The 23,996-nt window shown below is 44.7% G+C and overlaps 1 protein-coding gene across 35 annotated transcripts in view; it reads right to left on the bottom strand.

Annotated features, from left to right (window-relative positions):
* The window catches only part of ANKS6 (ankyrin repeat and sterile alpha motif domain containing 6), a 65,625-nt gene that overhangs the window by 6,102 nt on the left and 35,527 nt on the right, over positions 1-23,996 (bottom strand). For 15 of the 35 annotated variants that reach the window (XR_012424521.1, XR_012424523.1, XM_074016986.1 and 12 more), the window contains 3 exons: positions 19,469-19,655; positions 14,400-14,467; positions 8,620-8,736 (listed from right to left, as the gene is read on the bottom strand). Coding sequence is in view for 21 of the 35 variants with exons in the window: in XM_074016986.1 (XP_073873087.1) it covers positions 8,620-8,736; positions 14,400-14,467; positions 19,469-19,655 (372 nt within the window). In the remaining 14 variants the exon portion in view is untranslated. Of the gene's footprint in view, positions 1-8,619; positions 8,737-9,127; positions 9,163-14,399; positions 14,468-19,468; positions 19,656-23,996 lie in introns of all 35 variants that reach the window. The other 20 variants (XR_012424522.1, XR_012424524.1, XR_012424525.1 and 17 more) reach the window with 3 other exon arrangements.

Raw genomic sequence — 23,996 nt, 5'->3', positions numbered from 1 at the left:
CCCAAAAGCTGCCAGATTTGTCTTCACAGAGATTCACTTCTCACTCTATTCCTACAACGCCCCCTGCCCCCTATACACACATTTTCAGATGAGAAAAGAGGGTGGATGTGAATGTTCCGTTAAGCCCAGAAAACATCATCACTGCATACCAGGCTCAGAGGCATCAATACTCAGAGATTAAGAACAGAGACTGGGTCCTAGCCAGAGCAACCAGACAGGAAGTCAAACTGTCGCTGTTTGCTGATGACATGATTGTTTACCTAGAAAACCCTAAAGACAGCTCCAGAAAGCTCCTAGAACTGATAAAAGAATTCAGCAAAGTTTCCGGACACAAAATTAATATACACAAATCAGTAGCTCCTCTATACAACACCGACCAAGCTGAGAATCAAATCAAGAACTCAACCCCTTTTATAATAGCTGCAAATAAATAAATAAATAAATAAATAAAATACTTAGGAATATACCTAACCAAGGAGGTGAAAAACCTCTACAAGGAAAACTAGAAAACACTGCTGCAATAAATCATAGATGACACAAACAAGTGGAAACACATCCCATGCTCATGGATGGAAAGAATCAATACTGTGAAAATGCCCATACTGCCAAAAGCAATCTACAAATTCAATGCAATTCCCATCAAAATATCACCATCATTCTTCACAAAATTAGAAAAAACAATTCTAAAATTCATATGGAACTGAAAAAGAGCCCACATAGCCAAAGCAAGACTAAGCAAAAAGAACAAATCTGGAGGCATCACATGACCTGATTTCAAACTATACTATAAGGCCACAGTCACCAAAACAGCATGGTACTGGTATAAAAACAGGCACGTAGACCAAAAGAACAGAATAGAGAACCCAGAAATAAACCCAAATACTTACAGCCAACTGATGTTTGACAAAGAAAACAAAAACATAAAGTGGGGAAAGGACACCCTTTTCAACCAATGGTGCTAGGATAACTTGGCTAGCCACATGTAGGAGAATGAAACTAGATACTCAGCTCTCACCTTATTCAAAAATCAACTCAAGATGGATTAAGGATTTAAATCTAAGACCTGAAACTATAAAAATTCTAGAAGGTAACATTGGAAAAACCCTTCTACATGAAACCCTTAGGCAAGGATTTCATGACCAAGAACCCAAAAGCAAATGCAATAAAAACAAAGGTAAATTGCTGGGACTTAAACTAAAGAGCTTTTGCATGGCAAAAGGAACAGTCAGCAGAGTAAACAGACAACCCACAGAGTGGGAAAAAAATCTTCACAATCTATACATCTGACAAAGGACTAATATCCGTAATCTACAATGAACTCAACCAAATCAACAAGAAAAAAACAAACAATCCCATCAAAAAGTGGGCTAAGGATATGAATAGACAATTTTCAAAAGAAGATATGCAAATGGCCAACAAACATATGAAAAAATACGGCCGGGCGCGGTGGCTCAAGCCTGTAATCCCAGCACTTTGGGAGGCCGAGACGGGTGGATCACGAGGTCAGGAGATCGAGACCATCCTGGCTAACACGGTGAAACCCCGTCTCTACTAAAAATACAAGAAAATTAGCCGGGCGAGGTGGCGGGCGCCTGTAGTCCCAGCTGCTCGGGAGGCTGAGGCAGGAGAATGGCGTGAACCCGGGAGGCGGAGCTTGCAGTGAGCCGAGATCGCGCCACTGCACTCTAGCCTGGGCGACAGACAGAGACTCCGTCTCAAAAAAAAAAAAAAAAAGAAAAGAAAAAATGCTCAACATCATTAATGATCAGGGAAATGTAAATCAGAACCACAATGTGATACCACCTTACTTCTGCAAGAATGGCCATAACAAAAAAAATTTAAAAACAGTAGATGCTGGCATGGAGGTGGTGAAAAGGGAACACTTTTACATTGCTGGTGGGAATATAAACTAGTACCACCACTATGGAAAACAGTATGGAGATTCCTTATAGAACTAAAAGTAGAACTACCATTTAATCCAGCAATCCCACCACTGGGTATCTACCCAGAGGAAAAGAAGCCATTATATGAAAAAGATACTTGCATACACATGTCTATAGCAGCACAATTCACAATTGCAAAATCATGGAACCAACCCAAATGCCCATCAATCATTGAGTGGATAAAGAAACTGTGGGGGTGTGTGTGTGTGTGTGTATATATATATGGTGGAATACTACGCAGCCATAAAAAGGGATTAATTAATGGCATTTGCAGTGACCTGGATGAGACTGGAGACTATTATTCTAAGTGAAGTAACTCAGGACTGAAGTAACCAAACATCGTATGTTCTCACGTGTAAGTAGGAGCTAAGCTAGGAGAACGCAAAGGCATTAAGAATGATACAATGGACTTTGGGGGATAGAGGGGGAAAGGATGGGAAGGGGGTGAGGGATAAAAGACTACATATAGGGTGCAGTGTACACTGCTTGGGTGATGGGTGCACCAAAATCTCACAAACCACCACTAAAGAACTTACTCATGTAACTAAACACCATCTGTTCCCCAATAATCTATGGAAATAAAAAATTAAAAACAACAACAACAACAAAGAACAGAGACTGGGCTGGGCATGGTGGCATGCACCTGTAGTCCCAGCTACTTGGAGACTGAGGTGGGAGGATTGCTTGAGCCCAGGAGGTCAAGGCCAGCCTGGGCAATAGAGCGAGACCCTGTCACAGTCTAGGTTTAGAGCCCATTTCTCCCATTTGCTAGCAGGGTCACCCTGAGCAAGATACTTAATCTCCCTGGGCCTTGGTTTCCTCATCTACAAAACAGGGATGATAACAGTCCCTCAGGTGATGGCTACGGGATTGTCAGAAGGCCTCAGACACAAAGCTGTCCATTGCAGCACCATTTATATAAAGTTTGAAAATCTGTATAAGCAACAGGTAGGAAATTTTTAAAAATTAATTTTAGCACATTTCCCCATCAGACCTTGTGTGGGTAGCTGGAGGCAGACAGGTCCTATCCTCAGAGGGCAGCAGCAGATTAAACATATTTTTAAAAATTAATAAATATGGTCAAAATGTAAATTAAATTAAAAATGTATCATCTCTGGCAGACTGTTCTCTACTAAGAGTGAAAAGGGGGGAAAATCCACTGAATGAGCCCAGACTTCAAACTTTCTTTCATTTCATGGGCTCCCTATAGGCCAGAGGGGCCCCTCTCCAGACCCCCCCACAGACACGTCTTGTGCTGATGAGGCCTCCTAGACTCAAGAGGACAGTAAGATTCTCCCTTCATCCCAACCCATCCAAACAATTTTAAATAAGCTGGAAAAATGCCCTCCAGATTCCATCAACACAATCCAAAGGCTGGAGGGTATGACAGAGCATTGGATGCCAGGTCAGAGCATCTGGAATCCCTACTCTATCACTGATTAGCGCCAGCATCCCAGGCCCGCCCCTTTTCCGCTAAGTATCTGTAAAATGGGGATAATGTGACCTGCCAGGGCTGCACTGAAGCTCACCCTGAGATAATGAATGGGGTGGCACTGTGCAAACTGCAGAGGGCTAAAGTGTAAATGGAAGGGTTGACAACAATTTTATTATTAAACACCACCTTAGCCTTAATTGCCTGAGAAATGAGGTCAGGGCAAGACAGGGTTCCGGCCCTCGCTGCCTGCTAACCTTAGGAGGGAGGTGCAGATGATTAAAACCGTAATTGTTTCCTGCATCTACAACTGATTGAAGATGATAATGATAATTGCCTTTAAAAACCCCTGAGTTTCAAAGGACCTGCCTGATAACTCTCAAAAGGGAAAAAAAACCAGCCATTAAATGTAGAAAAAAGGTTCACCTATCTAGTATTTCAAAAAACGCAAATTAAAACAAGGTACCTTTTTTTGCCTATCAAATTAATAAAGACTAAAAAACAAACTGATGTAATACTGGCAAAGCTGCAGTGAAACGAACAACAAACTCTCACATACTCACAGCCAGTGGAACTGTTCACTGGCTCTTTCCAGAAAGTTATTCAGATGTACATATACCTTGATTCCGCCTCTTTGATTCAGTAATTCCACTTTCAGACATCTACTGTGAGGAGATGATTAGAAGGCCTTAGACACAAAGCTGTCCATTGCAACACCATTTATACAAAGTTTGAAAATCTACATAACCAACAGGTAGGAATTTTTTAAAAATTAATTTTAGCACATCTATGCAAATTTATGTGAAAAAGAGTTCTTAATGACATGAGTAGCTGCATATATTTCATATTAAAGAAAGCAGGAGATAAAATTACAGACCCAAATTTATCTCAGTCATATTTTTAAAAAAATTTAAGGGTGTGGTGATGCGTGCTCATAATCCAAGCTACTGAAGAGACTGAGGTGGGAAGATCCTTTGAGGCCAGGAGTTTGAGGCCAGCCTGGGCAACACAGGAAGACCCCATCTCTTTAAAAAAGAAAAAACAAAGAAAAAGGACACAAAACACTACAGAGTAATCTGCCCAAAGGTGAACAGTGTTGGCCTCTGAGCGATTGGATTGTGATTTCTTAAAGAAATTCTTTTCACCATTTTGGTACTGTGTAAATTTAATAAAATCATATGCACTGCACTGACAACCACAAAAAAAGGGCAACAGAAAGAAACAATGACTTAGAACCAACTAACTCCTCATTTCTGGTAAACCTCCAATATGTAACTCGTCCAAAACTAACAAACTAATGAGCAGACTCGAGCACACATTACAATTCCAGTACTGGGGTGGGTTCATCTGGAAGTGATATGGCTTGCAGGCTGGGAGTCCACAAGCTTTGCTAATATTACTATGCCTAATAAGACTTGCTGATGTTATTATATTATGAGCCAGGTGTTTGGTTAATACTCCCTTAAAAAATTTTAGGCCAAAATGCTCAATCTTATTGATTGTGTAAAAAATGCATTTTATATCACACCCTGTTTTCATGTAAACATATATAACTGAAACATTTTGTCCTATCTGCAAAAGCATGTTGCTATTTTCTATTCTATTTCCTAAAATGTGCTGCTCATGCCCCATTAAATGGATTCTAAAACCCATCAGTGTGCTGTGGGCCACAGCTAGAAAGACACTGCAGGGAAGGAAAGCTGGGTCTCCCCATCTCATGTGTCCTGGTCCAGGCTCTCCAATGTGTACAGAGCACGAGAGCCATAATGGGTACTCTCTCTTGGTTGGCCAAGCTTGCGCTGCAAAAGAAAAAGTATGAATGTTACAAAGAGTTCATGCCCTATAGCAAAACCAAAGAGGCAGGAACCCTTGATGTCAAGGTCAGGCAAGTCCAGTCTAGAAGAGCCAAGGCCCAGAGCATCTGAAGGCTGTAAGCGCAGTGAACTGGCTCTTGGAAGCCACCTTTGGCCTGAGGAGCTCTTTGCACATCTGAGAACCAGCACACAGTTGCAGTGCTAACTTAGAATAATGCAGCAGAAGTTAAATTTGCTTTTGTACTATTACATTTCTCCTAAACACGCCTTTTCTCGATGACTCATGATGATACACGGTCCTCACTTTCAGAGGACTTTATCTGGTACTATATTTACTCTTGAATAACAGGGTCTTTCTCCAGGGAGGTGGTTCAGATCGGCTCCTTCTCCTTGTACCTATTACTGTGTGGAACTGCCTGACTGCAGGGTGGATGCTGCCTGCTGGAGGGACATGGGTGGGATTGAGTGGTGCTCTTGGCCTGGCATGTCACAGGCACCTGGGCCTCTTGGTTGGGAGCTGGTGAGCTGGGCCCCTAAGTAGGACCACTAACAGCTGTCCCTTCTGCTTCTCCTGATGGGGCCTGTTTAGTATAGGATGCAGACTGTCATAGAACAGGGAATGAGGGGAAGGGGGGATGAATTTGAGAGGAAACTGAAAAAAGGCTCTAGTCTGTATAAACTTTAAGAACAATGTCCTCTATCAGGATGGGCTCAAGATGTCACATCATTCACTCTGATGATGTCAGTTAAGTTTCCTAAGGTTTGCAAACTAGCCCAGTCTGTCTGCTTTTTGTGATCCTGGGCCAAGGAGGACACAGTCACAGAGGGCAGAGGGGAGGTTCTGGAAGCATTAGCAGTTGCTATCTGGTGGCTCAGCTCCCGGCCTGTCCTCTCACTGGCCCTGCCTCCAGAGCCTTTTCTGTCCTTCTTCCTTAACTGGCTTAAGCTTGGATTTTCCCCACTCCATTCTTTCCTTGGTTCACACATCTGCCCTCTGGAGGCCAGGAGGAGAAAGGTTCCTCTAACGCCTGGGCCACAGCCCTTCACCGCCCCACCATCCCTCAGCCACCTCTCCTCCCCAAAGGCCTTTCCCTTACTTGATGGCGTCATCCTTTACCACCTTGGGTGCCTTGCTCTGTCCCTTGGGCTTCCCCACATCTCATGTCTCTTGTTCTGTGCTCCAGTCATTCCTTTATTCTTCAAACACACTGTACACCTTACCACAGGGCCTTTGCACGTGTGCCTACCTCTGCCTGCTCTGCACTTTTCTACTGGTTTCCACTCTTGCTTCAGGTCTCAGCTGCCTTGCCACTCCCTCAGGGGTATCTTCTCAGCCCTGACTCCAAGCCAGGAGCTCTCACAGCACCACCTGCCTCTCCTTTATGTGCTGTGGGTTAGTTACACCGAGGCAGCTGGAGTCCTTGGGTGAGTTCCTCAACTTCTCTGAGCCTTGGTTTCCTCATCTATAAACTGAAACTGACTTCAGCAGCTTTCATAAGGATTAAATGAATGACTATAATGTATGACATGCTCAGAGCACAACGCGAGGCACAGAGTGATTCTGAATGGTCAATACCCACACGGTGCCTGAGACATAAAGGCTCTTTTTCATGACTAAATCGGTGCCCCAGTCTTTAGAGATTGTTCTGGTTGATTCGCCTTCTGTGAGCCACCCTCAGGCTTCAGTTTCTTGGATGATGCCCTTCCTAACAGCCGAGATCTGCCTGCCTCTGACAACCTCCATACCTGCCTTACCCCTCTGCCCTCCCCGCTGACATCTAACAGCAGAGCAGAAGCGGTGCTGGTCCGGAAGTCAGGCATCACTGCCCAACTCTGAGCCTGGGCTTCCCTATATGTAAAGTGAGGTGGTCCAGGCCCATGCAACAACCAAGAAATGTTTAGAATCCGGCCATTTACAGAGGAGAAGTAACTAGTAAAGACTGGAGGAAAACTACTTGGCCTTGGGATGCCCAAAGCAATGCTAAGGGCATCCCTTTGAAGGATCACCTCGTAGCCTTCAGGCAGGAAATAGGAATGACGACAGTGACAACAAAAACCACTGCCTCCAATCCTGGCAGGGCTGAGAGGAGCCGCCTCTGCACAGCACAGTGCTGCAGAGAGGTGAAGAGAAAGAGGCCAGGAAGCCTGGGTTTAGAGTCTCCCTCCGCTGCCTACCACCGTGTGACCTGGGCACCATGCTCCCCTCCCTAGACTGTGCACCCTTGCCAGCCAGACAAAGTAAGTGTAAGGACATCGGCCTCCTTGGGCTGTCTCCAGGACTGATGAGGAAACATATGTAGTGATTTGTAGACGATAAAGTACCATGTAAATATTTATTTGCTGCTGGTGCTATGTGTCTGTTCAATATTTCTGTGCATAGTCCAGCAACATAAAGAACCATAAAAGTGGCCATGCTCTCTGGTATCTCTGCATACTGTGGAACACAGAGGGAGGGAGGGAGGGAGGGAGGGAGGGAGGGAGGGAGGGAGGGAGGAAGGAAGGAAGGAAGGAAGGAAGGAAGGAAGGAAGGAAGGAAGGAAGGAAGGAAGGAAGGAAGGAAGGAAGGAAGGAAGGAAGGAAGGAAGGAAGGGAGGGAAAGGTAAAAAGGCAGAGATGTCCATTATGGCAATATTCATAATAACAAAATTCCAGGCATGAGACTATTGTCCAGCAAGTGGAAAGCTGTTAGGCAAAGTGTGAAAAAGCAGCAGGTAAACAGCTACTGCACATTGTTGCTGGAAAAAAAAAAAAGCCACCCTATATTAAGAAAAAAAGCAGACAGCAAAGGAGTTCCAAAAACCCAACAGCAATTACAATGAAGCTTGCAAAGTGAGTGGTGATTTGTCTTTTTTATTTTTGTGGTTCTTTTTGTTTTTAGTGTGTGTGTGGCTCTGGGTGGGCGCAGGGTGGGAGCATTGATATTTTTAGCTTTAAAGCTGATGAGAAATTTAACATGAGACAAAAATGTGGGAAGCCGACAATAGTGACTGACGGCTGTCTGTGTGCCAGGAGCTCTGCTGAGCATTTTAGTCCTTGACACAACACCATCATCCCCACCCTACAGATGGGGACAGCGAGGCTCAGAGAGGTGTTCGCCTCACCCCACACAGTGAGTAAGTGAAGGAGCTGGGATTCAAACCCAGGCCAGCCTGACCCCAGGGCCTGTCTGTGTCAAAGCCTCGAAGGCTCTGCTTTCACAGCGCTCCCGAGGGCCACACCTAGCCCTGTGCATTGAATTAGCTAAATGAAGACTTCAGCTCAATCTGGGGAGAAACTTTATGGGGGAAGAGGCCATGCTGGGAGGCAGTGAGTGCTTGCTCACTGTCAGATATGACAGAGGAGAGGAAGTAAGACCTTCTCCAGATCCCAGGACCCTGGTGAAGCTCTCAGATGTCTGAAACATGGAAATACAAGAAACGGAGAACAGTACCTTGCCTGCATTCAGTTCAGAAATCGCTGCCAGAATCTGCTGCCTGGACCCATCTGTCTTAATTCCCAGCTCCTTCAAGTCACCGTCAGTCAGTGTGAGGAACGCTTCCATGTCCACCTGGGGAGAGAGAGGGGATTCGCCACCATCTGCTGGATGCCACAGATTCTTCCCAGCCACAACAGCAATCTCATGATTATGAGCTATGAGTGCTTATTAGTAGTAAACTGATGATGATTTACTACTTCTAAGTCCTGACTTTATCTTTAAAGCATTGTTGAAAACATTTAAAAAAAAAAAACGAACTCTCCTCAGATCTGGCTCTTGGATTTTCTGAACAGATGCATTTTAGGAAGACCCTTAAAATGAGCCAAGTAAGGAAAGTCTCTGAGATAGTCATCTGGGTGGCTAGAACAGGAGAAATCCAAGACCTGCTATTAGAAAAGTTAACTGCAATGTTGCTGTACTTTTAACAACGTCGGATACTGTGCAAACGTATGGCAGTACTCACCTCGTCTCCCCCACCATGCACGAGACAGAGACAGACTGTGGAAAGACAGAGTGAAGAAATAAGCAGAAGCAATAAAGGAGAGAGGGCCATGGAGAATGAGAGCAGAGCTCAGAATAAGGGCATCTCAAAACTGCAAGCCTTGGTTTCTATGGGTGAGATCCTGATAGCTCTGTCAGCCCTGCCTGGCCCCTGGACAGGAAATCAAGCCCTCTGCTCCACTGGCTTCTGTTCCTCTACGGCAAGGTGGAGGGAAGGTCGGAAGGGGCTCCAATGAAGCAAGCACATCCATCACCCTGCATGTCGGACAACAACGGCCTCTGGCATAGGGGTCCACACCTGGCAGGATCCAATCCAGGTCCACTGGGAAGCCAGTCTCAGTGTTAGACCAGAGGAGGGCAGTGAGCACTATGTGTGCAAAGCACCTTCTGAGGATTTCAGATAGACTGAGTCATTTAACCCTCATGACATCAGTGGGGTAGATCACTATCCCCATTTTGGAGACAGGGAAACTGACACACAGAGTTTTTTTTTTTTTTAGCATTCAATGTAACATGGCCAGTAAGTGGCAGGGCCTGGCTTTGAACCCTGGCAGAGGGCTCCAGCATCTTCGCCCTTCTCCACAATGCCACATCATTCAGCCGCAGATTCCCTGGCCTCCCTCATGGGCTTTTCCTGAGGGCAGTAGCCCTCTTGCTAACATGACTTCACTTCCCTAAGCATTAAGGCATTGGGTCCCCGGTCTGGGCCCCTCCCCCTGGGGAGATGCTGTTGCAGACAATGCTACAGCTTCACAAATCAGACTCCAACAACAGCGCTCATCTGGGAGACGGGACAGAGAACTGGCTGCCCACACCCACGTCTTCAGCCAGAGCTAAGCAGAAGGAGGCTGTGTTGCCCTGGAGACAGATAGGGTGCCAATTCCCACTCACTGCCGGGGGACCTGGGCAGGTGCCTTACCTCAGTTTCCCCACCGAAAAATTATAGTCCCACCATATAAATTACAGGGTGGATGCGAGATCTACAAAGAGAGTTTACAAACAGCTTTATGATCTACATTTACAAACTACAAGATACTATCACACTTTAGAGATATGCTAGTGCCATTTAAAATGAAACTTGCATAACTTCTTGAAAATCCTCAGTCTTTCACTTTATAAGCAGGTTTTATTTTACATTCCCTCATACCTAACAAGATTAAATTTTTTTTTCTTTAAAACATTTGATTTATGTAGGGATAGAGATTTTCTTTCTGAAATTTTCCCTGCTCCCCATCTTTCCTTTTCTCTGTTAACAGTCATTTTACTTTTCTGGATTAAAAACAAACAAAAACCTCGAACCAGGTTTGAGTCACTGGGGAAGAATCTGCTCCTTTAACCCATCCTTAGCCCTCCCTGAGATGCAGGCACCCCCACCCCTCTGGCAACAGTAAGCTCCTGGCATCTCTTGGGTGTTTTATAGCTCACGGAGTGCTGAGGGGCTGAATGGATGGGTGATGCCATTTTAATGGAAACCACCTGCCCCAGTCCTGCTGGACACGAGTCTCTCCCCACAATCCCAACCCCTAGCAGGGACCCCACATCCAGCCTGGCACCATGGCCAGTCCTCAGCGATTCTGACGTCCTCAGCACCTGCCCTCTTGGTGAGGGGCCCTCCACCTCCTAACTGGTCTTTCCCTCCCAGTTATTCTTCCCCTTCTGCCCTTCCAACCCCTGTCCACCTCCATACCAGAGGCTACAGACCTGTCCAGCCTGTATCTACCTCAAGCCCGTGGTGTACAGAAGCAAGTCCACGCTGTCCAGGCCCTGCCTGGTCAAGCTCCATTCCCTCCTCCTGATGGGCTGGCCTTGGCCCAGCCCCAGCCAAGCCAGAGTACCACAGGCCCCCTCAATGAATCCTGCTCCCTCTTCCCAGATGCCCTTCCAGGTCCGTTCCCCCTCTTTCTCCAAAGTTCAGCTTAGTTCTCAACCCAGGTCTTCTCTGGCCCTCATTTCATAGACCCCTTCTCTGGGTTCCAGAGTATTCTGGGCATCTGCATTTCCCAGCACCCGGCTCTGGCAGAGGGTCTGGCAGGGGCAGGGTCTCAAGTACTTAGTGTGTGTTTGTTGACTGAATGAATGAATGACTGCATCAATCAATCAATCTTCTGCCTCTCCATCTGCACTGACCTTCCCAATTCTGACCTCCGTCAACCCTGGGAGATGCCAAACTCTCAGGGCTTATTCTAGGTGGAGAGCACCAAAGACGGAATTCCCCTCCTATGACTACTTGTGAAGGGGTAGCAGGAATGAGGCAAAAATATCCCAGTATCCTTTCAATATTCATGCCCTATTTTTTAAGCAACAGAATCCCAATTTTTAGCTGGGCATATTTCCACACAGTTAAAACATATTTCTGAGTTTCTTTTGCAGATCAGTATTGTCAGGTGATAAACTTCTGGTAAATGAGATATAATAAAGACTGTGTGGGACTTTGGGGAAGTCTCTTTAAAAAGGAGGGAATGCGTCCTTTTTCAGTCTCCTTCCATCCTGCTGCCTGGAATGTGGATGTGATAGCTGGAGCTCCAGTAGCTATATTGGACTTTGAGGATACAAGCCACATATACTAGTGGGGGTGGAGCAGAGAGCTAAAAGGGGCCAGATGACTCATCTCCAGACTTTCTGTGGGAAAAATCACCTTATTTTTTGTTTAAGGTACCATTATTTTGGTATTTTTCAATACACATAGTCAAATCCACCTTAATACAGGTAGAAAGATGAAAATTATTAGTCTGTCTTTAGCTTCAATGTGGTAAGATAAGAACATGAATTAACTTCATTCCTCTTCCAAATTCTCACTGATTGACTGTAAGTGCATATTAATGGAGAGAATTGTTTACTGTTGGAAACTAGGGAAAAGTGCTATCTACATGCCAGATACTTCCAGGAGTTTCTGCAAGGGACTGAGAAGTACCCATGGAGCTGTGGTGATTGGGTCTGGTGGCAATCAGCAGGGTTAAAACCTCAGTCCTACTAAAGCCTCCAAGGAAAACACTGGGTTGTGGGTCCATATAGAGAGTGCACCCCTACAGTGTAACCAGCTCATATGTTGCCAGAGAGAAACTAAGTAAAATGAAGAGACACTGAGCTTGGCCCCCAGCAAGCACAGGCACCTGTGTCAAGTAGAGATGAGGGCACTGCCTCAGCTAACCTCACATGAACCTACCACACACAGAGGTCCTCAGCCAGTGGCTGCCAGCCCTCCCCATGGCACCGCCTCAGGCCTCAGCTCCCTCCCTGACCCCAGAGGCTGCAGAAACTTCTAGGTGAGTGAGTTATTAAAATCAGAGCGGTGCGGTGGCTCACGCCTGTAATCCCAGCACTCTGGGAGGCCGAGGTGGGCGGATCACGAGGTCAGGAGATCGAGACTATCCTGGGTAACACAGTGAAACCCCATCTCTACTAAAAAATACAAAAAATTAGCCAGGCATAGTGGTGGGCGCCAGTCCCAGCTATTCAGGAGGCTGAGGCAGGAGAATGGCATGAACCCGGGAGACGGAGCTTGCAGTGAGCCGAGATCGTGCCACTGCACTCCAGCCTGGGCGACAGAGCAAGACTCTGTCTCAAAAAAAAAAAAAAAAAAAAAAAATCAGAGCAAATCTGCACAGCCTGCCTTCCTCTCCCCGTGAACATTCTCGAAGCTCTGTACGTCAGCTGAAACACCCCCGTTCCCTACGCTGGACAACCACAACAACCTCTGAATGAAGGAGAGGTGAACTCGCAGACATGCCAGGTCAGAAAAAGGGGTAAGGCCAAGAAATCAGAACAAATGTCACCCTGTGAGCCAGAGACACGATACCTCAGGAAGCAGAAGTGTACTTTAAGATGTGTTCTCCTTATATTCCAAGAAGGCATAAACATATCAGCAAAAGCAGGCAGCGATCAGCAATAGGGAAAGATTTCTTGGAGAAAGTCATTGCTAAGGTTTAAAACACCAGGGAGGCAGGAATGGTAGACTGCATATGGCAGAAAAGCAAATAGGAGGAGAAAAGCTACTGTACCCTCTGTTTGTTTCTTGAACTAAAATACAAGCTCCTCAACTGCATCTCAAGTCTGGTGGGGACAATGAGTGATTCTCATGATTGCTCTGCAATTGTGACAGTTTTCACCTACTAAGCGGCTCACTAGAATGTTCTAAACCAGTGACTATACCCTGGTGGCTGGTGGGCCTGTGGAGGAGTTTTACTTGGCTAAAACAGTAAATTTTTTAACAGCTTACTGAGATATAGTCCATCCACCATACAATTCACCTATTTATACAATTCAATGATTTTTAGTATATTCACAGAGTTGTGTAACCATCACCACACACTCAGTTTTAGAACATTTTCATCACCCCCAAAAGAAACCGTGTATCCATTCCAGTCACTCCCCCTACTCTGCCCATTCCACCCGCCCACCCCTCCACCCAACTCTCTGGCAACCACGAATCTACTTTTCGTGTCTATAGATTTGCCTAGTCTGGACATTTCATATAAATGGAAGCACACCCTATGTGCCTTTTGTGACTGGTTTCTTCCACTTAGCAAGATGTGTTCTGGTTCATCCATGTTGTAGCATGTGCCAGTATTTCACTCTTTTCAAGGCCAAATAATATTTCACGGCACAGGCATATTTTATTTATCCATTCATTAGTCAATGGACATTCGGGTTGTATCCACAGTTCGGCTTTCATGAATGCTGCTACAAGCATTTGTGTACAAGTTTCTGTGTGGACGTATGTCTTCATTTCTCTTGGGAATATACCTGGGGGTAGGACTGCTGGGTCATGTGGTAACTCAATGTTTAATATTTTGAGGAAGTGCCAAACTCCAGAACAGTATTTTTTAATGTGAATCTGAATGCTTTTAAACACATAGCAACTCTCTCAGACCACCACAGACCCTAGATCCAGACACATAACACAGGTTCCTCAGGGTTTACTATCAGCCCACTTTTAAGCCTATAAGTCTGCCAGTCAATCACACACAACAAAAAAATGTTTTCAGGACAGAAATAAACTTTTCTAGAGAAAGTAGTGCTCAAAATTACAAAATTCTATCATAACAAAGCTAGCCATAAGTCCTCAGGATTTCACAGTAACAAACTGAACTAAACCCGCTGAGCATGAATTCTATTTCCTCAGCTGTCTCAGTGCAAGAGATCAATTTAGGCTTGCAAAATGAAAACCTACACATTTAGACAAAGTTTTCTTTTACAGTAAGATTTAAATTGACATTCAAAAAGAGCATTCTTACCTCTTGTTCCTCAAAAATGGGCTGATATTTCTCAAGTGATAATTTCTTAAGGATTCCGGTCAGTTCATCTTCAAGAGGGAAATGTGAAAAAAAAAAATTTTAGAATTTGGTAAAATGTTATCAAAAAAGTGGTCTTCAAACTTCTATAAAGTAGCGGTAATCTTATTTCAAATGAAATTCTATAAGAAACACCAACACAGAAAGCTGATCTCAGCTGGGCTCCTGCAGATGAGGCTGGAGGTGGGTCCTGAGCCACCTGCACCCTCTTCCCCTCAAGGTAGGTCCTCAGCAATTGACAAAACCCCACGTCAGGCTGCAAAGACACAGAGAGTCTGGGCCAGGACTGACTGATTCCCTCCAGAATGCGACCCTCAAGTTCTGGGAGTTGCAGCTGCCAGAACTAAAACTCTGCCTTCTGTGCAAGAAGGCACCGTAAATGCCAATGCCTGCAGTAAATGCCAATGCCAGCAAGTCCTCAGCTAGTGTGAGGAAGAACTTAAGAAAGAAGGTGGTGGGCTTCAGAGCAGAGCCAGGGTTTGGCTCAAGTGTGCAGAGGCTGTGGCCTTCCTGAAGGAAAAAGGCATCTATGTGGAACAGCAGAGCCAGAAGGGCAAAAGAGGATGATTTGGGGTGTCAGAACAGGGAGAATAAAGAAAAGGAGACAAAACCAGCACCTGAGGGGCTTGGAGAAATAATTCACTCACACATTCAAACGTGATTTGCCAAACTAGGCACTGGGGACTCAACAGATACCAAAACAGACAATAAGAAGGCTGATAGGGGCCGGGCAGGTGGTGCGTGCCTGTAATCCCAGGGCTTTGGGAGGCCGAGGGTGAAGGATCACTTGAGCTCAGAAGTTCAGAACCAGGCCTGGCACTACAATGAGATTTCATCTCTACAAAAAATTTAAAAGTCATTAGCTGGGTGGTGTGATGTGTGTGCCTGTAGTCCCAGTGACTCAGGAGGCTGAAGCAGGAGGATCACTTGTGCCCAGGACTTTGAGGCCACAGTGAGCTGCAATTATGCCACTATGCCATTGCACTCTAGCCTGGGCTACGAAGCAAGACCCTGTCTCAAATAAACAAACAAAGGCTGATAGGCAAGACAGCAAGGAAGAAGAGAGCAGCATTAAGGTAGATGACAGCATTTCCAGTTTTACAAACGCTGTTTTACAGAGGATGGTCACGGAAAGACTCTCTTATAAGGTGACCTATGAGCAGTAAATGAAGGAGTGAGTTATGCAGATATCTGGAGTAAGAGCATTAGGCAGCATCCAGACAGGGAAGAGCAGGTGCAAAGGTCCTGAGGCAGTGGATGCAGCTTAAATAAGTGATCAGGAGGCTTGGGTTCCTTCTTTTCTTAACTCACCCTCCCTCCCTCCCCTCCTCCCCTACTTCCTCCCTCCCTCCATCCCTCCCTGCCTCCCTCCCCTACTTCCCTTCCTTCCTTCCAGCAGTGACTACCACTGTGCCCAATGGACACTGAGTAGCAAGGATGGAGAGGTCCCTGTTGTGAAGCTCAGTGTGGCTGGGAGGATAGGATGAGGAGGGTGAAAGCTAATACACAGTGCTATCAGTCAGCCTGTACATGGATGAACCACTTGCTCTTTACAACACCAATGAGGTAGATCCTATTACTGTCCCCATTCACAGATGAGGAACTGAGGCACAGAAAGGCTCGATACCACATCTTGGGTGAGGTCATCTTGCTAGACTATGGCAGAGCAGGGAATCAAGCCCAGTGGTCTAGCTACTAGGCCTGTGCTACGCACCTGCTCTCCACTTTTCTCATGGGTGGTGCATGCTACGGTGAAGAGCAAGAATAGGGCGAGGTGGGGACAGAGAGGACAGCTGACCCAGCCCAAGGGACTAGGGAAAGCTTCACAGTAGAAAGGCTACTGAGCGAGGACGTATGAGACAAATCAAATCCCAATCCACACATAATCTGTTGTATTTCATGACACCAAACCTTTGCTCTTGCCGTTCCCTACACATGCAGCCTTGGTCCACAGTGGTGTACTGGTAAATGCTTAACAACTGGTTCTCGGGGGGAAGATGTATGCATGTATACAGGCACATAAATCTATTGCAGATTTACTAATATAAATGATTTATGGCACCCGATTTACAAATAATAAAACACATAATATTCTTTCTTATAAATTCCATATGGCCAATTGATTCTCACCAAATGCTTTCATTTGTTTTTGCCCTACTCTTGTACCCACAGCCAAGGAATATGGCTGGCTGAGAGTTTTGTTTACATGAACAAGAAAGATAAAAAGAAAGAAACAACAAAGACTTAACGTTGGAACTTCAGGTGAGCAACTTGGCTGAATCAGATAACGATTTTCAAATACTGGAAGAATATTTTCTCAATTTTTTGTGCGATTCACAAGATGACAGTTACAGACACAAATACTTTTAAGTTTAACCCTCACTGTTAACATTTTTCCATCACTGCCTAGATTACAAGTAGACAATATCTATAAGACAACAAACCAAGCCCTGGATTGCTTGCGACCAGGGAGGTTGAGGCTGCAGTCAGCTGTGATCGTGCCACTGTACCCCAGCCTGGGTGACAGAGTAAGACCCTGTCGCAAAAAAAAAAGCAAGCCCTGATTGATGGCATTTGCCAATTTCCATGGTGAGAATACCCCCATCATAGCCAATTTCAACCTACCAATCTAATATCCCTGAGAGTGAAGCTGAGCAGAGATGCGCAGTAGGAACACATCATTATGGGGTATTCACATTGCAGATATGAGATATACACAACCTCAAGAGCACAGATAATAAAATATACAAAAATGAGTAAAAAATACATTTTAAGTACAATATACTGTTATATTTCTATAATTTAGTTAATTCTAAGTTCATGTGATTTGTAAATAATGGTTGTGTTTAACAACTAGCTTGGGCATTTCCTACAAACTGAACAGTCAGCTCTGGCACCCCACTGCCTGTCTCTTCCCAGCGTCGTGGTCCAGCTGGAGTGCCCGTTTGCCAGGGGAGCCTTCCACGGCACATGGTGCTGATAGCAGGTACGACCTCACCTTGTGTTATACTCTAATGTCATTATGTTGAATGTGTCTGTCTCCCTGTGAGTTCCCCTGGGTGCACAGGTTAGGGCACCCAGGGGACTGCCCAATAAAACCTCCTGGAACTAATGTGAGGCTGAGAAGGTGATGCTGTCACAAGCCTTGCTGCTTCTAACAGGTGGAGTCCAGAGAGGAGGAATGCAGATGGAGAGATGAGGTGGGGCAAAGCTCACATGTGTCCTCGACTGGGACCACATATTTCCCAGAATATCATAAAAACAGAGGATGGATTGCAGCCCCTGGCCTATAACAATCATATACCACAGGACAAACAGCTTGTGGCCTCAAGACCCAGGAACTCTCAATGGAAAAAACTAAGCTTTCTGAACCAGAGAAATTATTCTACAAGTAAAGTGCTATTGGCCCTCTTCTTTCTTCATCCCAATTAGGACTTTGCAAACCATTTTTAAAAATGAACAAGAGGGAAAGAGAGTGGGTATGGGCAGTCCATACAGACATCCACTGTCTCCACTGTTTTTGGAAAACAATGGGGCATAAATACCTAACTGAATCTCCAGGGGCTTCGATTCCTGAAAACCTCAGAGGTGGGAGAATTCACGAGTGTGGAACTCAAGACTCCACATAGAAAATACAGTTGGGGAGGAATGAGTTTGCTGGTGAACCTGAGGCCTTGATAAATGATCACACTGGATATCACAAAACAATAAAAGTAGCCCCCAAATAAGTAGGATACCAGTGGCAGCACGCATTTATCAACTTAGTACAGACTAGAGCCTGTGCAGGTGATTCCAACTTATCTTGCTCAGCAGAACCTGCTCAGCACCCTCCTCCTCAGCAGCTGCAGCGAGCTGCCCACAAATGCATTTGTGAGGGCCACATACACAATCAGATTTTCCTCCCTGCTGATTTATATTCCTCGATTTGCACCTGCCTGGGCCCCAGGTGTCACCAAAGCTCCCTTCCTCTTTCCCCTCTCCCAGCTCCTAGGGGCCACTAGACGGCAGTTTAAAAGGATGAGATTCCTTTCTTCATCTGCCTTTATCTTTCCTGGGGCCTGACTGCAAAGCCTCTGCTCCTGCCCTACCACCCACTCCATCTTCCCTCATCATTCCTGCATGGGGGCTGCAGAGGCTGTAATTCACAAGGCAGGTTCCGAGGCTCTCCTGGCTGCAGCAGACATCAACTGCTTTTGCTTGCCCTCGCCCATCCCCCTCCTCCTGGAAACAGTATTTCCAAATTTTCCTTTGAGGAACTCTTTCTCTCCCACTTCCAATACACAAATGTCAGCAGGCTGGACCCCAACTCCGCTCCAAAGCAGACAACTGACCCAAGGGGCATGGCCAATCAACATGTTCCACCCCTGTGGACACAGAGATAGTCAAGGATGGGCAACTGACCCAGGTCATTATAAATACAGCCAAGCCAATGGCCTTACTTGGGATTTTGCTGGACCTACTGAGAAAGTAGCACTCTTTCTGCTGGGGTTGAAAAATTAGTACGAAGACAAAACTATGCCTGAAGCTGCTTGCCACCACTTGGAGAGAGCCTACATGAGACCTGGAAACATTCCCAAAGCACCTGGATTCACGCACGGCTGAAGCACACCCTAGACACTCCCATCATATGAGCCAATGAAATGTCAGGTTTCATTTTTTTTCCTTGAACCAGTGTGAATGGAGTTTCTCTCACTTGCAACTGAAAGAATCCTGACTGGTACAGGGTCCAGGGAAAGTAAGTTCGTGTTGGAGAAGCATTTCCACGGGTGTATGTTTGTGCATATAAACAAAACTCACCTATACTCAAAAACTCTGAGGGAGCGTACCATACCTTTGCACAGCGAAGACAAAAATACAAGGCAGAATCAGAGAAAAGGAGGGACATGTTTGTTGTAAATTTTCTTAAAACCTGACCTAGGATGGTTATAACAATTAAGGTCACCTTGTAGTTCCTTGCTGCCAGGTCATCATGGTGAGGACTAGGTGGGGTTTCAAGCCCTCAGGGGACTCACCCTCATCTGTGATGGTGCCACTGCTGGAGCCCCCACTGCTCTTGGACTGCCGATGGGATGAGGAGGAAGACACTGAGGACTCTGCAGTGTGCCCTTTGGGTGAGGGGGAGGGCGTGAGGGTTGGAGAGGTGCTCTTGGAGGTAGTGGAAGTTCCAGATGGAGGCCTTTTGCTGGTCTCCAATTTCTGCTGAACAGAGTAAGACAAATCCATAAGCCATCGCCTGTAGGGTAGAAATGATGAAAACAGACACCCACAACAGGGAACATGGGCGGTATCTGACTCAACACAATGTTTAACCGGGGCTATGAAATCTACTTTTAAAAACATGCAAAGCAGAAACAGTATTATCAGAACAATTAAGAGGAAAATCCAACCCTGGAGCAGAGACAGGATGAGATCAAATAGCTGCACGTTATAAGTCAGGAAACCCCGTCCCAGTCCTGCCCTCCGGCTACTTGCATTGTGTCTTTGGCCAAGTCCTCCGAGCTCTCTGGGCCTCAGTTAACCAGTCGTAAAATCAAAGTGTGTCAGTTAACCAGTCGTAAAATCAAAGTGTGGCTTACGGAGGCACAAAGTCTCTTTCTGTTCTTGACGCTCCTTCATCTACACCAGTCACTTCCAAGCTTTTCACCAAAGAACACGTATTCTTCCCTTTTTCTCATTGGTTAGCTTTACAACAAAGGCTTTTTACATTAAAATAATTCTAGACATATAGAAGAGCTGCACAGATAGAATAGAGTTCCCATATACCCCTCACACAGCTTCCTGATATTAACATGTACATCATCACAGTATAATGATCAAAACTAAGCAGCTGACATTGACACAACACTATTAACTAAACTACAGACTTCACTGTGTTTCACTGGCTGTTCTCATGTCCTTATGCTGGTCTGAGATCCGATCCAGGACCCCGCGCTGCATGGAGCTGTGCTGTATCTCCGTAGGCTCCTCTGACCTGTGACAGCACTGTCTTTCCTTGTCTTTCATGACCCTGACATTTTTGAAGTCTTGGTCAGGTACTTTGAAGAATGCACATCATTTTGGGATTGTCTTATGTTTTCCCATAATTAGATGTGCTTGTGAATGTAGGGGGCAATGACCACAGAGGTGATACGCCCATTCAGTGCATCGTTATGCAGAGAGGACATAGTATCTGATTACTGGCGATGGTAACCTTCATCACTTACCTGAGGGGATGTCTGCCAGATTTCTCCATTATAAAGTCACTGTTTTTCTTTTTAATATTATTTGGGCCGGGCGCGGTGGCTCACGCCTGTAATCCCAGCACTTTGGGAAGCCGAGGCAGGCAGATCACAACATCAGGAGTTCAAGGCCAGCCTAGCCAATATGGTGAAACCCCATCCCTACTAAAAAATACAAAAATTAGACAGGCGTAGTGGTGGGCGCCTGTAGTCCCAGCTACTTGGGAGGCTGAGGCAGGAGAACCACTTGAACCTGGGAGGCAGAGGTTGCAGTGAGCTGAGATCGTACCACTGCACTCCAGCCTGGGTGACAAAGTGAGACTCTGCCTTAAAAAATAAATAAATAAATAAAAATAAAAAATAAAATATTATTTGGGAGAAGATTTTTTGGGTAACTATTTATTAAGGTTCTGTCCATTAATTTTGCATTCATTGGCGAGTCTCACTGAGGCAAGTGTTAGTGGTGTTCCCACGGTGATTTTCTATTGCCCTCGTTCCTTCCACATTTATTATCTGTAATACTTCTATAAGGAAGAGTTGTTCTTTCTCTCCCATTTATTTGCTCAATCATTTATTCCTATCAGTATGGGCTCATGGGTATTTTTTATGCTCTGGGCCATAATCCAATATTACTGTTATTTTGTAGCTCATTATTACAGCTTTGGCCATTGGGAGATCTTTTGGGTTGGCTCCTGTATCCTTCTGACGTGCCATCTTTCTTTCTTTTTAAAAGTATTTCCCTACTTTCTGACACCACAAAATACTTTAAGCTCATCTTATATTTCTGTTGACCCAGTACTAGAATAAACCACTTCTCCAAAGCTTTCCAAGGTCCCTTTTATTAGAGAATGGTATTTAGAAACCAAAATCTGGGCACTAGGTTGCTCACTGGTACTGGGACATCACTGCTTCTAGGTCCTGAAAGTGGACAAAGACACATATACACTAACCCTTGTATACACACATAGCCTATCTACTTTTATATCTACTAACTTTGTGTGTGTGCAACTCTCTGTGTATTTAAAAGCATGCACTCATACTGATTCATACCAATATCTCTGACTTCAATCCAACATCCATAGGTTTTGTTCTAGCATTCCTCCTTTGATTCTGTCTCTGAAAGTAAAACTTTGCTACTTATTTATTCAATCCTGGTATACATGTTAAGTGTACATGTATGCAAAAAAAATTTTTAGCCCATATCCTGGTAAGGATAGCAGAACTGTTAGCCCATATGCTAGTAAGAAAAAAAATATCAACTAGAGTACAGTACTTGTATACAGTATTTTTTGTCTTTAGCCTAATATCCACTCAACACATGATTTTCTCCTCCACCTCCTACAATGTGGTTAGGTCATTCATTTGTAATACACTTAGACCTTTTGTCATAGTTTGCACTATATCTTTGGTTCCTGGTTGATTTTGTTTTTTTTTTAATTTGCATACAGTAAAAAAAAAATAGCTCTGCTGCATACAATTCCATGGGATCTGACAAACACAGTGTTATGCATCCACCAAGAGAGTACAATACAGAAGAGTTCCATCATCCTCTGAGTGTCCTTAAGTGGTCCTTTTCTAGCTAATCCCTCCTCCTAACCTCAAGCCATAAAAACAAACACTCTATGTTCCATCCTGTGACTAGAGAGGAAAAAAATAAACTATTTTTCCTCTGTTCTTACCCCACAACAATCAACACAGAATGTGTCTGTGACCAAACGTATGGAGCTTTCTTCCCCTACACACCAACCAAGCAATCAGTTCTGCAGTGGACACCAGCTGAGTATCCTCCAATTCAAGTTTGACACGATCTATCCGAATACAGCATCAAATCCCACAGGTTGAGGGCTCAGTCCCAGGAGACTGCCCCCACTTCAGATGCCAACTGCAAGCCCCAGATTGCTTTACCTGTGCTTTTGACTGGCTATAAATCAGAGTTCCCACAACTCCCTCTTTGGGTTTGAATAATTGGCTAGTGGCTCACAGAACTCAGGGCAACACTTACTTACATTTACAGGTTTATATGGAATATTATTCAGCCATGAAAAGGATGAAATCCTGTCATTCAAAGTGCTTTTGACTGGCTATAAATCAGAGTTCCCACAACTCCCTCCTTGGGTTTGACTAAGTGGCTAGTGGCTCACAGAAATCAGGGAAACACTTACTTACATTTACTGGTTTATATGGAATATTAGTCAGCCATAAAAAGGATGAAATCCTGTCATTCAAAGCAACATGGATGGAACTGGAGGGCATTATGTTAAGTGAAATAAGCCAAGAATGGAAAGTGAAACACCACATACTCTAACTCATATGTGGAAGCTTAAAAAGATGATCAATGAAAGTAAAAAGTAGAACAGCAGATACTAGAAGGTGGGAAGGGAGGGACAGGAAGAGATTTGTTAAAAGAATACAAAATTATAGCTAGATAGAAGGAATAAGTTCTAGTGCTCTATACCACTGTAGGATGACTACCGTTAACAATAATATACAGTTTCAAAAAGCTAGAAAGAGGATATTGAATGTTCCCAACACAAATATTAAGTGTCTGAGATGATGGATATATAATTACCCAGATCTGATCACTATATATTATATGTATCTAAATATCACTATGTACTCTGTAAATATGTACAATTATTATGTGTCAATGAAAAAAATAAAAATTTAAAGATATTTCCAGGATATAAATAAATAAATGTATAGGGCAAGGCATGGAGGAAAGCACAAGGAGCTCCCACGCTCTTCCTGGGCATACTACCCTCCAGTAGTCTCCAGGTGTTCAGCTGCTTGGCTCTCTGAACCCAGTCCTTTTCAGGTTTTCACGAGAGCCTCATTACGGAGGCACAACTAATTAAATCATTGGCCACTGATTATCAACTAAACCTTCAAACCCTCTCCCTCTCCCCAGAGGTTGTGGGGTAGAGTGAAAGGCTCAACGCTCTAATCCTGCCTTGGTCTTTCCTGTGACTGGTTGCCATCCTGAAGCTACTTAGGGGCTGCCAGCCATCAGTAAATTCATTAGCACACAAAATGACATCACTTTGGAGATTCTAAGGATTCAGGAATTGTATGACAGGAAACTGGATGAAGACCAAATACACATTTCACAGTTATCACACATCCCTACAGTGTTGCTGTTTCCAGAATGTCATATAAATGGAATCACACAATTTGTAGACTTTTGGGTCTGTCTTCTTTCACTCAGCATAATGCCTTTAGGATTCACTCAAGCAATCGCATGTATCAACAGTGTGTCCCTTTGTGATGCTGTGTTGTGTTCTATTGAATGAATATACTACAATTAGTTTGTCTATTCACCTGT

This window comes from Macaca fascicularis, chromosome 15 (assembly GCF_037993035.2).
Source record: "Macaca fascicularis isolate 582-1 chromosome 15, T2T-MFA8v1.1".
In the NCBI taxonomy this organism is placed as follows: domain Eukaryota; kingdom Metazoa; phylum Chordata; class Mammalia; order Primates; family Cercopithecidae; genus Macaca; species Macaca fascicularis.
Note: the sequence above shows the minus strand (reverse complement) of the source record. Positions and strands in the feature narration are given on the sequence as shown.